The 14,260-nt window shown below is 41.2% G+C and overlaps 1 protein-coding gene across 2 annotated transcripts in view; it reads left to right on the top strand.

Annotated features, from left to right (window-relative positions):
• The window catches only part of CACNA1D (calcium voltage-gated channel subunit alpha1 D), a 387,489-nt gene that overhangs the window by 358,892 nt on the left and 14,337 nt on the right, over nucleotides 1-14,260 (top strand). For both annotated transcript variants that reach the window (XM_089522716.1, XM_089522725.1), the window contains exon 43: nucleotides 11,846-11,959. In XM_089522716.1, coding sequence (XP_089378842.1) covers nucleotides 11,846-11,959 — 114 coding nt within the window. The remainder of the gene's footprint in view (nucleotides 1-11,845; nucleotides 11,960-14,260) is intronic.

Below are 14,260 nucleotides of genomic sequence, written 5' to 3'. Positions count from 1 at the left end.
GGGAGGTCCCAGATGGTGCAGCTGGGAGACGTGTGCTCCGATGAGAGGGCCCTTAAAACTGGGGTCCCTCAAGGAGCCATTCTGTCTCCCATGCTATTTAACATTTACATGAAACCGCTGGGAGAGATCATCCGGAGACATGGGGCGCGGGGTTATCAGTACGCTGATGACACCCAAATAGTCTTCTCTATGTCTCCGACTGATGCAGTGACTGAGGATGGCGTCTCTCCTCTCGTGGCCTGTCTGGAGTCAGTAATGGGCTGGATGAGGGAAAACCGACTCAAACTGAATCCAGAGAAAACGGAGGTACTTGCGATAGGTTCCCCTGGTCCAGGAATGGCGGTGGTTCCACCTGTCCTGAACGGGGTCACGCTCCCTGTGAAGGACTCCGTGCGCAGTCTGGGGGTGCTTCTTGACTCGTCGCTTCACCTGACTGCTCAGGTGAACGCGACGGTCAGGAGCACCTGTTATCAGCTTCGGCTTCTTCGCCAGCTGCGCCCATACCTGGCCCAGAGGGACCTTGAAACTGTGGTACATGCCCTGGTAACCTCGAGATTGGATTTCTGCAATGGACTCTACATGGGACAGCCCTTGTACCAAACCCGGAAGCTTCAATTGGTGCAGAACATGGCTGCAAGGCTGGTCACTGGCACGTCTAGGGCCAGCCATATTACACCGGTTCTAAAAAACCTCCATTGGCTGCCCATTCGCTTCCGGGCGCAATACAAGGTGCTGGTAATGACCTATAAAGTCCTAAATGGCTTGGGCCCAGGATACCTGAAGGACCGCCTCTCCCCATACATTCCGCCTCGCACCCTCAGAACATCTGGGCAGCAACTCCTTAGGGTTCCCGGGGCGAGGTTATCCTCCACTTCCAGGAGGTCTTTCTCCATCGCCGCCCCGGCCCTTTGGAACACGCTGCCCATAGAGCTCCGCTCAGTCACCTCCCTGGCCCAATTCAAAAGGGAGCTGAAGACTCACCTGTTTAAAATCGCATTCCCCGACTGAGTCCTTATTGGCCCCCCGCCGTAAAGGCCGCACAGGCAATGGTTTGCTAACCTGGGGGCATTTGTTGTTGTTTTATTCTGTATTGCTTTGTAATTTTAAAACTGTTTTATTGGAATTTTATGTATGTATTTTAATGTTGTGAACCGCCCTGATCCTACGGAAGGGCGGTATACAAATAAAACATTTATTATTATTTATTATTTATTTATCAGGGTAATAACAGTATCAAAGCCTACTGGTGAACTGGTTATGGGGTTAGAGACATAATTTGAACTTGGATATCAACAACTCAAAAAGATAGTGATAACTGTAAAGTAATTCCAGTCGAATGTGAAAGTGAATCTTAGTCCAGGGAGTCCAAAATACTTTCCTGGGTCTCAAAAACTAATGTTGTGGTACATACTGCTTTCATTATACTTATCTGAGCACATAGCAGAGGTGTAAAATTACTGGACTAAACTGTTTTTGCGCAAATATTTTGAGAACAATTGAGGCTGCTTATTCTTTATCACACTGTAACTGTTGTATTGATCAGTCCAGCAGGACTTACTCATAGCTGATAGTTCCAGGGACAGATTTCTAGATAAAATCGGCATTCAGAATAATAAAAGCAAATGAATATTTTCTAGTGATGGTTACTCATGTTACTTTCAGCATGCTAGAATATTTTAATATAAAATAAGTATTTAAAATAGATGTATTTGCCAATCAAATAAACAAGTTCAAGCTTCAGGGGGAAAAAACTAAGGAAATTATAATTCATTTTGTTTTGCAAACATCACATCTGAAATAAATTTGCTTTATTCAGTTATAACATCTGTGATCTGTACAGCTACATGACTCCAGTACACTATTTATAACAAAATTATCTTATTCTGTTAATGTACCGTAGAAAGAGGACTGAACATAGTAAATGTCTATTTATTTATTTATTGAATTTGTATCCCAACTTTCTCCAAGAGTGAGATCCAAGGCAGCTCCCAGAGTGAGTCAGTTAAGACCCTCCACAATAAAACTTATAAAAACAAATAAAATCACCTCATAAAACAGTATAAAATCATTTACAAGGCATACAAAAGATTAAAAATTCATCAAAAGATTACATACACACCTTAAATACAGCACCACACCACATTAAAAGCCCTTACCAGTCAGCTTCTAAAAGCCTAGTGGTATAAAAATTTAAGCAAATACAAAGCTTGCTTCCACCTAAAAAGTTGAAAGCTTCTTGATAAGAGTGAGAGATTTACAAAATATTAAACGTTTGCAAAAGTGTCTTACAGACAGCCAAAATAAAGCTGCTTCGAGTCACAGTGGAGGTATGGTGTTTCAATGATGCATGTGTCCTAAGAGTCCAGAAGTTGCACCAAAGCCACGCTCCAGCCCTAAGGACTGGAGCATGGCTTTGGTGTGGCTTCTGGACTCTTAGGACTCATGCATCATTGAAACACCATACCTCCACTGTGACTCAAAGCAGCTTTATTTTGGCTGTCTGTAACAGGACATCGTCAGGAGCAGAATAAACTAACACATTTACTAAAATGCAGTAGGATAAGCATAATAAATGGCTATGACAGTTTCTAACTTCCTTTTCTTTATCATAATGTTGAATTAACTTGCATCGCACCAATTCATACATAGGAAATTTCTGTGGGCCAGTTACTCACTAAGATCTCAAAGGCTAATCTACATGTTTAAAATACTCCTCATTTGAATCGAATAGAATGTGATCTGCCCATACATAGTTTGCAAGCACTCAGACTTTTTTTGGATGGGGAGGCGGGCTGAAAAACTACATAAACTCAGTGTAAAAGGGCTTTTTGCTTTTTACTGAAGTATCTGCTGAAATCTTCAGAAATGTACATTATATCATGTGTGGCCATCCACCTGCTTCACATGCATTTGGATGGCTGCACATTTTCATCAGTGGGAAGGTGAATAGATAAAAATAGATGAGAATTTGTGCAGGAAAGTGAAGACAATTAACTGTCTCTACAAATGTGTGAAAATACGCACTAGTTCACATAGTACACTTACATGTAGACTAATCTCAAGACTATTTGAGGTAAAGCAGAATAGTTAATTGACATGCTTATGCTGTAATCTCCTTTAACTATTTCTACAGTTGTTTTTGTGTTGTTAACTTCCTTCAAGTTGACCTTGACCCATGGCAAACCTATGGATGAAACTTTTCCAAGACTCCCTATCCTTCACTGCTCTGTTCAGGTGCTACAGGTTCAGGCCTGTGGCCACTCTAATTGAGTCCATCCATTTGACATGTGGTCTTCCTCTCTTTCTGCTTCCCTCTGCCTTCCTTAGCATTATTGGGGTTTTTTTCATAATGATTCATTCCTTCTCATGATGTGGCCAAAATACGACAGCCTCAGTTTAGTCATTCTGGCTTCCAGGGATAGTTCAGGCTTGATCTGTTCAAAAACCCATTTGTTTGTCTTTTTGGCTGTCCACAGTATCTTCAGCACTCTTCTCTAACATCACATCTCAAAAGCGTTGATTTTCTTTCTGTTGGCTTTCTTCACTGTTCAGCTATCACATCCACACATAATGTAAGCAATGGCATGGGCAATCTTCACTTTACTGTTTGGAGTTATGTTTTTGCTCCTTAGGATCTTGTCCAGTTCTACAGTACCTGGTTTCAAGCCACTATGGAAAGAGTATCTTGGAAAATAAGCAGTGCCTTGGCAATTGTGATTTTCCAAGACACCACTGCCATAGCACCTTGGCTCTCAGGACCTCCCAGAGCCCATACTTAAACATTGTCTGGCTCGCTATAGAGCTAGTCATTAGAAGGAAATTATGTGCCTAAGTTGTTTCCTTCTCCCATGGTGGTGGCAGAGAAGGCTGTGGCAGAGAAACCATGGCAGCAGGTGACCATGGTCACCCACTGTCAATCACCTTTCTGCTTGAGCAAAGAAGTCTGGGATATCTTCTTGCAAGAGCATAATATCTGCCAAACCACTTGTGCCGTTGTTTCCTCTGCAAATAGTTTGACTCTGTGTCCAGTGGACTTAGTGCCAGGTAGGAGAACATAGCATTACTGCTTTAGAGGGCCTGAAGTTCTTCTTGGTCCTGAATTACAAAATTTGTAATAACATTGCCTTCTTGAAACATTAAATGCTCATTAAATGATAAAATACCCTTAAAAACACAATATCTTAAAATGGGATTTTGTAACATAAATATTTCTAGAATAAAGAATGCTTAGAGCATGTAGCTAACAAACATACATGATCTAACCACAGTTTCAAAACACTGAAAACAGTAGCTTTACTAAGGGTTGGGAAAATTGAGGAAATAATCATCACTAAAATGATTACAAATGAGCTGCAAGACCTCTATTTATTTATTTATTTATTTATTTATTTATATGATTCATCTGTCTGTCTTTGTATCTATCTACAGTATCTGAAGCATCATGACGATAGCAAACCTGCCACTTTTGTTTGCCATAGCCAAGCAACCCTGACCAAACATTTTGTCCATAACCTTAAAATCTGATCCTTTGTTGCTGTTGGCAGCTCCACAGACTGAACTGCACAAAAAGTAGAATCCAAAGCATAATGGATGCAAGTTATTTATCTTCAAAATGTATAGTTAACAAGTTACAATGGCGTGTTACAGACCGCCGGATTGCGGCGGTCTGCTGCCGCCGGCGGTTGCTGCGTCCAGGAACCGCAGCAGCCAAACGGCGCATTTCTCAGATGCAGAAAAGAAGGAGTGCGAAAATCGCGCTCCTTCTTGCAGCCCGGAAGAGACACCACGAGGCGCTAGTCGCACACTCGCGTCGTCACTTCTGCCGCGCGACGTGCGGATGCAGAGTGTCCGTTACGTCAAAATGGCGGCCACCGTGTGGAACCGCCACCGCCATTTGTTACAGACTCAGTCCGTGCTAGGGTTAGGGGCGTCTGGAAGAGACGCCCCTTTCTAACCCTAGCACGGACTGAGTCCGTCCTAGGGTGCCCGTTTGTAACGGGCCATAGTGACACTAAAGGTTACACTAAGTCCACTGAAAGGGCAGAATGTGAAAGGCCAGAGTACAGCAGGCCCCAGAACACTCAGGACAGCTTTTGTGGTTGACATTTGGGTGCAGTGTTGTGGTGCAGAGCTTTTAAAAAAATCTCCTCAAATGAGGCAACAATGGCATAGAACAACCTTGAAGACCCTTTCTTTGAGAGCTTCCCATTTCACTTCATTGGAATGGCGATACCCAGAGCTAAAGAGGATCTCGAAGCTTGAGAGGATATATATGGGAGAAGATGATGTGTTAGGTTTCCAGTAGCCTAACCCATTTAAACTGACTCATTAGAGAAGACAATAATGCTTGGTAAGATAGACCGCAATAGGAAAAGAGGAAGACCACATTACAGGTGGATAGGCTCAATCAAGGAAGCCACAACTCTGAGTCTTCAAGACCTTAGGAGGACTTGATGACAGTGTGACTTGGAGGTCTTTATTCATAAAATTACCGTTAAGTCAACGTTGACTTGACAGCAATTAATAACAACAACAAAGATTCAGCCTGTGTACCACTTGGCTGCACTCACCAAAGGCCAGAACTGCAATGGGGTGGAGTCTTCAGACCAGCAGGGGTAGCTTGTGGCTCTTTGAGGGACCCCAAAGAGAAGAATGGAAATTTCCTTAGATGCATAACTATTAACCATCTCAGTGGTCAATTACAGTAGCTCTTGAGGCCTTTTTTTATATACGCACAGAGGGCCTGCAATGTGCTGCACCCCACTGAATAATTGGTTTTAACATTTTTGGGTATCTCCCCCCCCCCCCCTACACACATTGGACATAAGTAGAGGTTCATCTTTTTTGTTTGTTTTTTGAACTCAATTTAAAACCAAAATGAAACAAGGCCTTATGCTTTGAGAATAACTGCTTGGAGATTTCCAGGAGTATGGTTTTCCTTGTTTTGAGAGCAAGAGAGCAAGCTCAAAACAACAAATATCTGGCAGTAGCAGGTGGGGCAGGTCAGGGGTTACAAAATGAGCAGGTGGGCCACATTTACCCACTCTTGCCATAAATCCTTTTATTTCAAGCTTGCTGTCTGATCTACAAAGCTCAAGGCCCACTTTGAAAGTACACAGTGATAGTACAATGATTCCACTTTAGCTGCCATGGCAACCTCTTAGGGAATCCTAGGACTTTCAGTTTAGGGAGGAGTATTTAGGATTCTCAGCCAGAGAGCTCTAGTGTCTCACCAGGCTACAAACTACAGGATTACATAAAATATTGCCATGGCAGTTAAAGTGAAAACAAAACCCTTTAACTATGCAATTTGAAAGGATCCAAGGACTCCTTGCTGATAGCTAAAGACACCTTTGTTGCAGCACCTTTAAAATTAACTTCATTTATTTTAGCATAGTGATTGATGGATTTCCATTTAATCATAAATGTGCTGCACTGTTTCTTCCCAACTACACACCCTTTTTCTTTTATGTTGAAACAGACTAATACAGCTTTCTGTTTGAGAATTCTGATTGTTCTTGCTTTGTTTCGGAGGCTTTTAAAAGGGCTCTTTCTTCTGAACATGAAGGGAGTTTATTCTCTGGAAATATGGGCTTTGTAATTGTTAGGAAACAACACCCTTTGAGGAAATACAAATATGACCAGTGCCCTGCCTCTTGCTTGCTTCAGCAGCAGTAGTGATCTTTATTCTTTTCATTCTGCTTATAAACTGCCTTTTATCACATACAGCTTCACAGAAGCTCACAAAATAGTAAATACAATTAAATCCAGTTTAAAAATAAGTATCTGACAACAATATTCTGCAGTAAGAGTACCTTCAGGATATAGGCAATAAATATTGGAGGAGGGCAAATATTGTCCTGGTCTTCAAAAAGGGGTGGGGAGGAAGAAGACACAAATAATTACCACCCGGTCAGCCTGACATCAATACCAGGAAATATTCTAGAGCAGATCAAGAAAGAGACAGTCTGTAGGCACTTAGAAAGCAATGTCATACTCATTAAAAGTCAACATGACTTTCTCAAAAGCATGTGATACCAAACTAAGCTTATCTCTCTTGTTTTGATAAGAGTTACAAGCTTGGTAGATGAAGGGAATTGTGTAGATGTGGCATATCTTGATTTCAATAATGCATTTGACAAGGTCTCCTATGATATTCTTGGAGGAAAAAAGCTAGTACAATATGGGGTAGACATTGCAACTGTTAGGTGGATTTGTAATTGATTGATTGATCAAACCCAAAGGTTACTCAACAATGGTTCCTCTTCATCCTGGAGAGAAGTGACCAGTAGGGTGCCACAGAGTTCTCTCCTGGGCCCAGTGCTATTCAACATCTTTATCAGTGATTTGGATGATGCAGTAAAGGGCATGCTTATCAAAATTGCAGTGGATACCAAATTGGGAGGAATAGTTTATATCCCAGAGGAGAGGTTCAATATTCAAAATGACCTGAATAGATTAGAAAGTGGGCCAGAACTAACAAAATGAACTTCATCATGGAGAAATGTGAGGTACTGCACTTAGGTAGGAAAAATGAAATGCATAGATATAGGATGGGGGACACCTGGCTTAACAAGATTACATGTGAAAGGGATCTAGGAGTCTTAGTAGACCACAAGATGAACATGAGTTAACAGTTTGATGAAGCATCTGAAAAAGCCAATTTGATCCTAGGTTGCATCGATAGGAGTATAATGTTTAGATCAAGTGGCATAATGATATCACTCTATTCAGCTAAAAGGTACAGTGAATGGTTTTACTGTGTCTGTGCTTCTGTTGACGTATTTAACTCAGGGTTTAAAATGCATTACATTGAGCACTGCAGGCATATCAGCAAACATATGCATAGAACTGGGATACCATTGATATTCATATTTCCTGAATGAATGCATGGATATATTAGGATGACAGTAGAAGTAAATTAGCAAAAGATCAGTTTGAAAGACTTCTACCCTTCCCTCCTGGAATTTAATTCTGTTGGCCAGAGAAAAAGGACCGAAACCTCACGTCCTTTTTTCTTTTTTTCCTTTTCCTTATTTTTATTTATTTATTTATTTATTTATTTATTTATTTATTTATTTATTTATGGTGCTTTAATCAGAATCTTGCATTTCTTGCTAATAGGATTGCACTTCTTAAATCTTGAGCAGGGAAACATTTTTATTCATCACTATTTAAAGGTCATGACATCCAGCATTGTATGGTGATGCAAGTGTTACACTGGGATTCTGGGAAACTAGAGTTCCAACCCCTTCAACTATCAAAACACACTAGGGTCCGAATCAGAAGGGCTGAAAAATGTGGTCTGTGGCCGCACCGGTGCAGTTCTTCAGCGGAGCCACAGCAACCACATGTACCTGGCCCTAATCTAGGCTGCTGCCACAGTTTTCAACTGGGCTAGCAAAAGGAGGAGTACTTTATCGCTCCTTTTTGGCTGTGTTCTTTGGGAAAGATGTGGGTCCAGCATTGTTTCCCTCTGTATCATTTAAATGCTACACCCCTAATAATAATAATAATAATAATAATAATAATAATAAATGTATTTATATTTCTCGCTTCTCCCTATGGATCAAGGCAGGATTACAGCAGAATAAAATTACAATAAGCAATAAATATTATATCAACCCAATCCCTGCCATCTTTAAAACAATAAGATATGCATTAAAATTCCAACAAACACATTTTCAAAATCCAAATAGAGAGGGCCATTAAAGAGGATGTGGCTGTCTTTCCAGTGGCTTCATGCAGCTGGAAACTGTTTTTCAGTCCATCTGTTTTGAGCCTAGGTGGTGGCCATGGGCAAGTCACAGTCTCAGCCTCAGCAGAAGACAATGGCAAACCGCCTCTAAACTCATCTTGACAAGAAACCTCTAGGATAGGGCCACCACAATTTGGAGTCAACTTGAAGACATATAATAATTTAAAGCTCTGGTTACAAAGGGTCCTTTCTATGCATATCAGGAGAAGATGAAGCTTTCTAAAAAAAAGGGAGGAGGAGGAAGAGGAAAGTTGGTAGGTGGGTGGGTGGGTGGGTGAAATGAAAATATAGTCAGGGCTGAAACAGCTTCATTTGCCTGGTACTGAATATGGTCTGTCTGATTCCTACATGGTATGTTTGATCCCCTATAACAGCAGTTACCAGAGATTTAATAAATAATAATAAATAATTTTTATTACTATCCCGCTTTTTGCCAGGCAATCAAAGCTGCATACAACAAGTTAAAATACATCCATATATACATAGTGCCCCCCATTTAAACAGATAAACAGTATAAGATTAAAAACTACATACTATAATCCAAATAATAGTCATCATGGGCAGAGTCCGATAGATGGGAAGTCTTATTCGTGGCCGAGTATTTTATTCTGGGAAGGCCTGCCAGAAGAGATCCATCTTAATGGCTTTTTAAAAGCTCTCTAGGTTGGTAATTTGACGGATCTCGTCCAGCAGGCCATTCCTTAAGTTGGGAGCGGCTGAAGAAAATGTCTTCTGGGAGGTCGCTGTCAACATGGTCTTTAAAGGTTGTAGTAAATTCCTCCCAGAGGACCTGAGTGTATGGGGCAGATGGTATTTGGAAGCAGGCGATCCCTTAGATAAGTTGGGCCCGAGCAATGTAGGGCTTTAAAGGTGATAACCAACACCTTGTACTGTGCCCGGAAACTAATAGGCAGCCAGTGGAGTGACTTCAATATTGGTGTTATATGGTCACTCCTTGCTGTTCCTGTGACCAACCTGGCTGCCATATTCTGTACCAGTTGGAGTCTCCAGACTAGGCACAAGCGTAGCCCCATGTAGAGCGCATTGAAAAAATCAAATCTTGAGGTTAACAGTGCATGTACTACAGTTTCGAGGTCACCTCGTTCCAGGAAAGGGTGCAGCTGGCGTATCAGCCGAAGCTGATAACAGGCGCTCCTTACCGTTGTGTTCACCTGATTCCTCATCTGAAGCGATGGGTCAAGAAGCACCCCCAGACTGTGAACACAGTCTTTCGAGGAGAGTGTGAGCCCCTCTAGGACTGGAGGTTGCAGCCCAATACCTGGTTTGGGGGGCCCTACCCTAAGTACCTCCGTTTTGTCAGGATTCAACTTGAGCTTGTTTTCCCTCATCCAATCCATTACTGCCTGAAGACATTGTTTGAAGGGAGAGATGCCATCTGTCGTTGTCACTGATGACCAGGACACTGAGAAATATATTTGGGTGTCATCAGAATACTGATAACACCGAGCCCCATATCCACAGATGATTTCTCCCAGCGGCTTCATATAGATGTTAAATAGCATTGAGGGACACCACAATTAGTTATCACCATTGCTTCTACTCTTCTTAAACTCATTAAAGCGAGTTCTATACTCAGAGTTGTTATTAAACAAGGGGTAGAAAGGGATTCTTTGAGACACACAAAAGCTGCAGATTCTTTGAAAATTTATCATTCTCATAAATTGTTCAGTGACGTGCATGAATTGTTCATTTTGCAAAGTGCAGACATTTCCATCTATGTACTCTGTCTCATATTCTGATGTCTGATATTTGAGAAGGCATAAAAACATATTCCTGTGTGGATAGGATACCAAATTAAGCATGATATTTTTAAACAGCAAAAAAATCAATTGGTATAAATTAAATTGCTGGTTATTCAATAGAGTAGACTCATTGAATCAATGGATCTTACCTTGATGTTCATCTGACAGGTTTCCATTGATTAGATGGGCATATTAATGTTGGGACTAACAACTGGATTTTAGCTATTTAGATTACACATGGCTTCAAACTAGGACCAAGACTGACCTGATTCCGATCTGTGGCTTTTATACTCCATGTTAGTGTTGCGATGTAGCTTTTTTTTGGCTACTCCCTTATAGGCTTTGTTGTGTGGACAAAGATTTCTTTTTATACTGTTTTGTGTCCTAATATGTTTATACACTATGTAGTAAAGCATAGTCACTTGGAGGGGCATCACTAATACAGTAATCCAGGAAGGAGAAGCTCATAGGTAGAAGTCTTGATACTATGGGTGGCAGATGTGTGGCCCTCAAACTCTTTTTTGCAGATTCAGGAGCTGTACAAACAGTCTAACAGGAGTGGCTCTATGCTGCCCCTGGAAACGCTGGGTTGGGGACGCGGCAACCGGACGCCATGCACCCAACTCAGTGTAAAAAGGAGCCGTGAAATGCAGCTCCTATTTCTGCCACTACAGGGGTGCTATGACGCCCTTCGTGTGCAGTGTTATTTGGATGTTGCACACACAGGACATCATCATGGCACACCCCATGTAAACAGGTGCGCACCATAATGGCACCCCAGTGGAGGAAGAAGGGCTAGGAGTGTGTAAACACTCTGGCATCCCTCAGCCATACTGTGCACATAGGCCGGCATAAACCGCCAGTCTGTATTCCCTCTCAGTCCCCTCCAAATTGAGGGGAAACATTGATCCCTCAAATCCTCCAAAATTCATCTGAAGTGGCAGTAAGATTTAACCCTGACTCCCCAAACCCACCAGTCTCTTCTTTTCAGTCAAAAATCCACCCAAGAAAATGCAAGCGTGAACCAATAGTAGACATCCAGTCACTTCCAATGCTGATTTTTGATGGTTTTAGGCCAAAAAGTAGGAGATGCAACTACTTGGCCTGGGATGAGAGGGACATCAGAAACAACAGCATCCAGTCACTAAAACTACATGAAAAAATGGGCTTTGGAGCCTGTCTTCCAACAGCAACATATGCAAACATAGTTTTTTTCTGTAAGAATACAGAAAGCCCTCTTACCATCAGTCCCTTAATTGTGCTGAATGTAAAAGAAGAAAGATATATATTTTTAATGCATTGTGATTATTTTTTACTCATTTAGGCTGGACTAAGGACGCTTCATGATATTGGACCTGAAATTCGGCGAGCTATATCCTGTGACTTGCAAGAAGATGAACCAGAGCAAAATCACCAAGAGGAAGAAGAAGTATATAAAGTAAACAGTTGTATAATAAATTGGTTGGCTCCATTTATGAAGTTTGCAAAATTCACTTAGCAAACCTTTTTGCTTATTTTATACAAGATTTTCCCCCTAAGAGTTTCAGTGTTTTTGATTTACATTTCAGTTATATACTATAATATCTATCAAAAATGGAAAAATTAAATTTAACCAGAATTATCTGATCATTGCAGGTTAGTCTTCTACTTTGGGGAAATGGCATCCTTTGGTAACATGTTAGGCTTGGGCAGAAAATGATGCAATCAGGGGGAGAACTTTCTTTCCATCTAGACTGAGTTCAAAGTCTATATGCAGGAATCCTTGTGGTAATACAAAACACTAGTGAATAATAGGCTGGCAACAAATTGAGAACATACTCTGTGTACAGACCTTCACATTTTAGTAAGTCTTAAGGTATGCAAGAGAAATGACACACCATGAGAGTTAAAGTGGCCGCCATATTCAACCCTTTGGCAGCTCTAGGTCCTTCCTCATGAGGCCCCCTGTAGTTTGAAGAGCAGGAGGACTGTTCCACACAAAAACAGAACACAAGAACAGAAGTTCATGGAAAATCTATGGAACTTTCAAAGTGGGGATAGTATTTTTGTGAAGTTGAAGGCTTTCACAGCCAGCCTTTGTAGGATTTTTTTTTTTGGGGGGGGGGGGGGTTAGGCTATGTGGCCATGTTCTAGAAGAATTTATTCCTGATGTTTCACCTATATCTGTGGCTGGCATCTTCAGAGAATGGTGGCATGGAACTGAGTGGGATATAAATACTGTGTGACCTTTGGTAGAGAGGAAATTATTTACATGCTAATCTGTGTGCTGATCTGTTGGTGAATGGCCAGGCTTCAGGGAAGGAGGCTATGTGAGGAGGATTTGTATCTATTTAATTAGGGATCCAATATCTGCTGGGAAATCCCCTGACCCTGGGTGATGTTCATTTGCATGGGCTGAGTCTTGATTTTGGTGTTTTTCAGGTCTGGTAGCCAAACTTTGTTTACTTTCAGGGTTTCTTCTTTCCTGTTGAAGTTGTTTAGTTGTTTGCGGATTTCAATAGCAACCACGATTCCCAAAACACAGCTACCACAACATACGGGGGTGGCCAGAGAAATAAAGTAGGCTTAGTCTTCTTGTAAAAACATGTAATATAGTTTACTTACAGGTTATCAAATGCATGTAAATACTTACACCTGTCAGGTGCTGAATTCAGTCGTTGGAGATTCCATATACACAGGCTCTGTAACAGACTTTTTAAATATTTGGTGGAGTGGGGGAGAGAACTGCAGACTACAAAACAGAAGAACAAACACAAACTGCAGACTAACTGATGCAAGAGGAGAGAAAGTAGCTAAGACCAACAAATAGGAAATGACACATTCTGTACTAAACTCTTAGAGAGAAGTGCACATTTATAGTATATTGTATGTATTGTAGTGTAATGTAATAGCTTACTGTGGCTATTAGAGGCTTGCTAAGTATGTTGCTTTTAATAGCCACAGAATCTGTTTTTGCTATGGTAATTTTGTTGACCCTCCCAGGAAGAGAAAGCAGGGATGATAGCCAGGCAAGGATGGAAAGGAAGTCCCACTGCTAGCGACAGCATTTCCAGCCAACAGCCATGTCTAGTTGACAAAGGACAGCATTTTCCAAAATAGAAAACTGCTCCACTCTAAAACTTCCATAGAAGAAACCCTTTACAGAATTCATCTATTTATGTTCTCATTCACTGCAGTGCATGCTTAGCAATAATCTAATTGAAAATACTTGGATGTGTTGGTATTTGTTTCAGGGAAGAAAGCACCTCTCATTAACCTATTTTTATTAAAGATAGCAGCACACAATCATGGCTGCGGGGAGAGGTTAACTCTTTCTTCCCTACTCTTGGTAATCATAATGACAGGCATTGTTGTCATTGTTATTTAGTTATCAGCATAAATCTGGTGGAATTCAACTGGATCCAGTCACTAGAGACTCCCTATACACAAACAATACAGTTTTAATACCATGCTAGAGCCAAACCGCAGGAGATTCCTGTTATCTTCATGCTTAACATCTGCCATATAATTTGGGGATTAAAAAAGTGATCTGGCAATTGAATAAAGTTGAACAAAGATTATTCCTGTAACCTGAAATTAGCCAGTGTCAGCCAGTGTCTTGCTTGTTGTTTGCAGTGAATCCACCCCAAGTTTTAGTCCAAATTTTTAAGGTGCTTCCAAGCTGCTGGATCTATTTGGAGTGCAGGGCTCAGCACCTTGGTAGCTAAGTCTGAAATACAGCTCTTCTGTGCAACTCTGA

The sequence above is a fragment of the Sceloporus occidentalis genome, unplaced genomic scaffold, assembly GCF_023333645.1.
Source record: "Sceloporus occidentalis isolate IW3139 unplaced genomic scaffold, rSceOcc1.0.p SCAF_1, whole genome shotgun sequence".
NCBI classification, from domain to species: domain Eukaryota; kingdom Metazoa; phylum Chordata; class Lepidosauria; order Squamata; family Phrynosomatidae; genus Sceloporus; species Sceloporus occidentalis.
The sequence above is the reverse complement of the archived record's forward strand: the minus strand, read 5'-3'. Positions and strand labels throughout refer to the sequence as shown.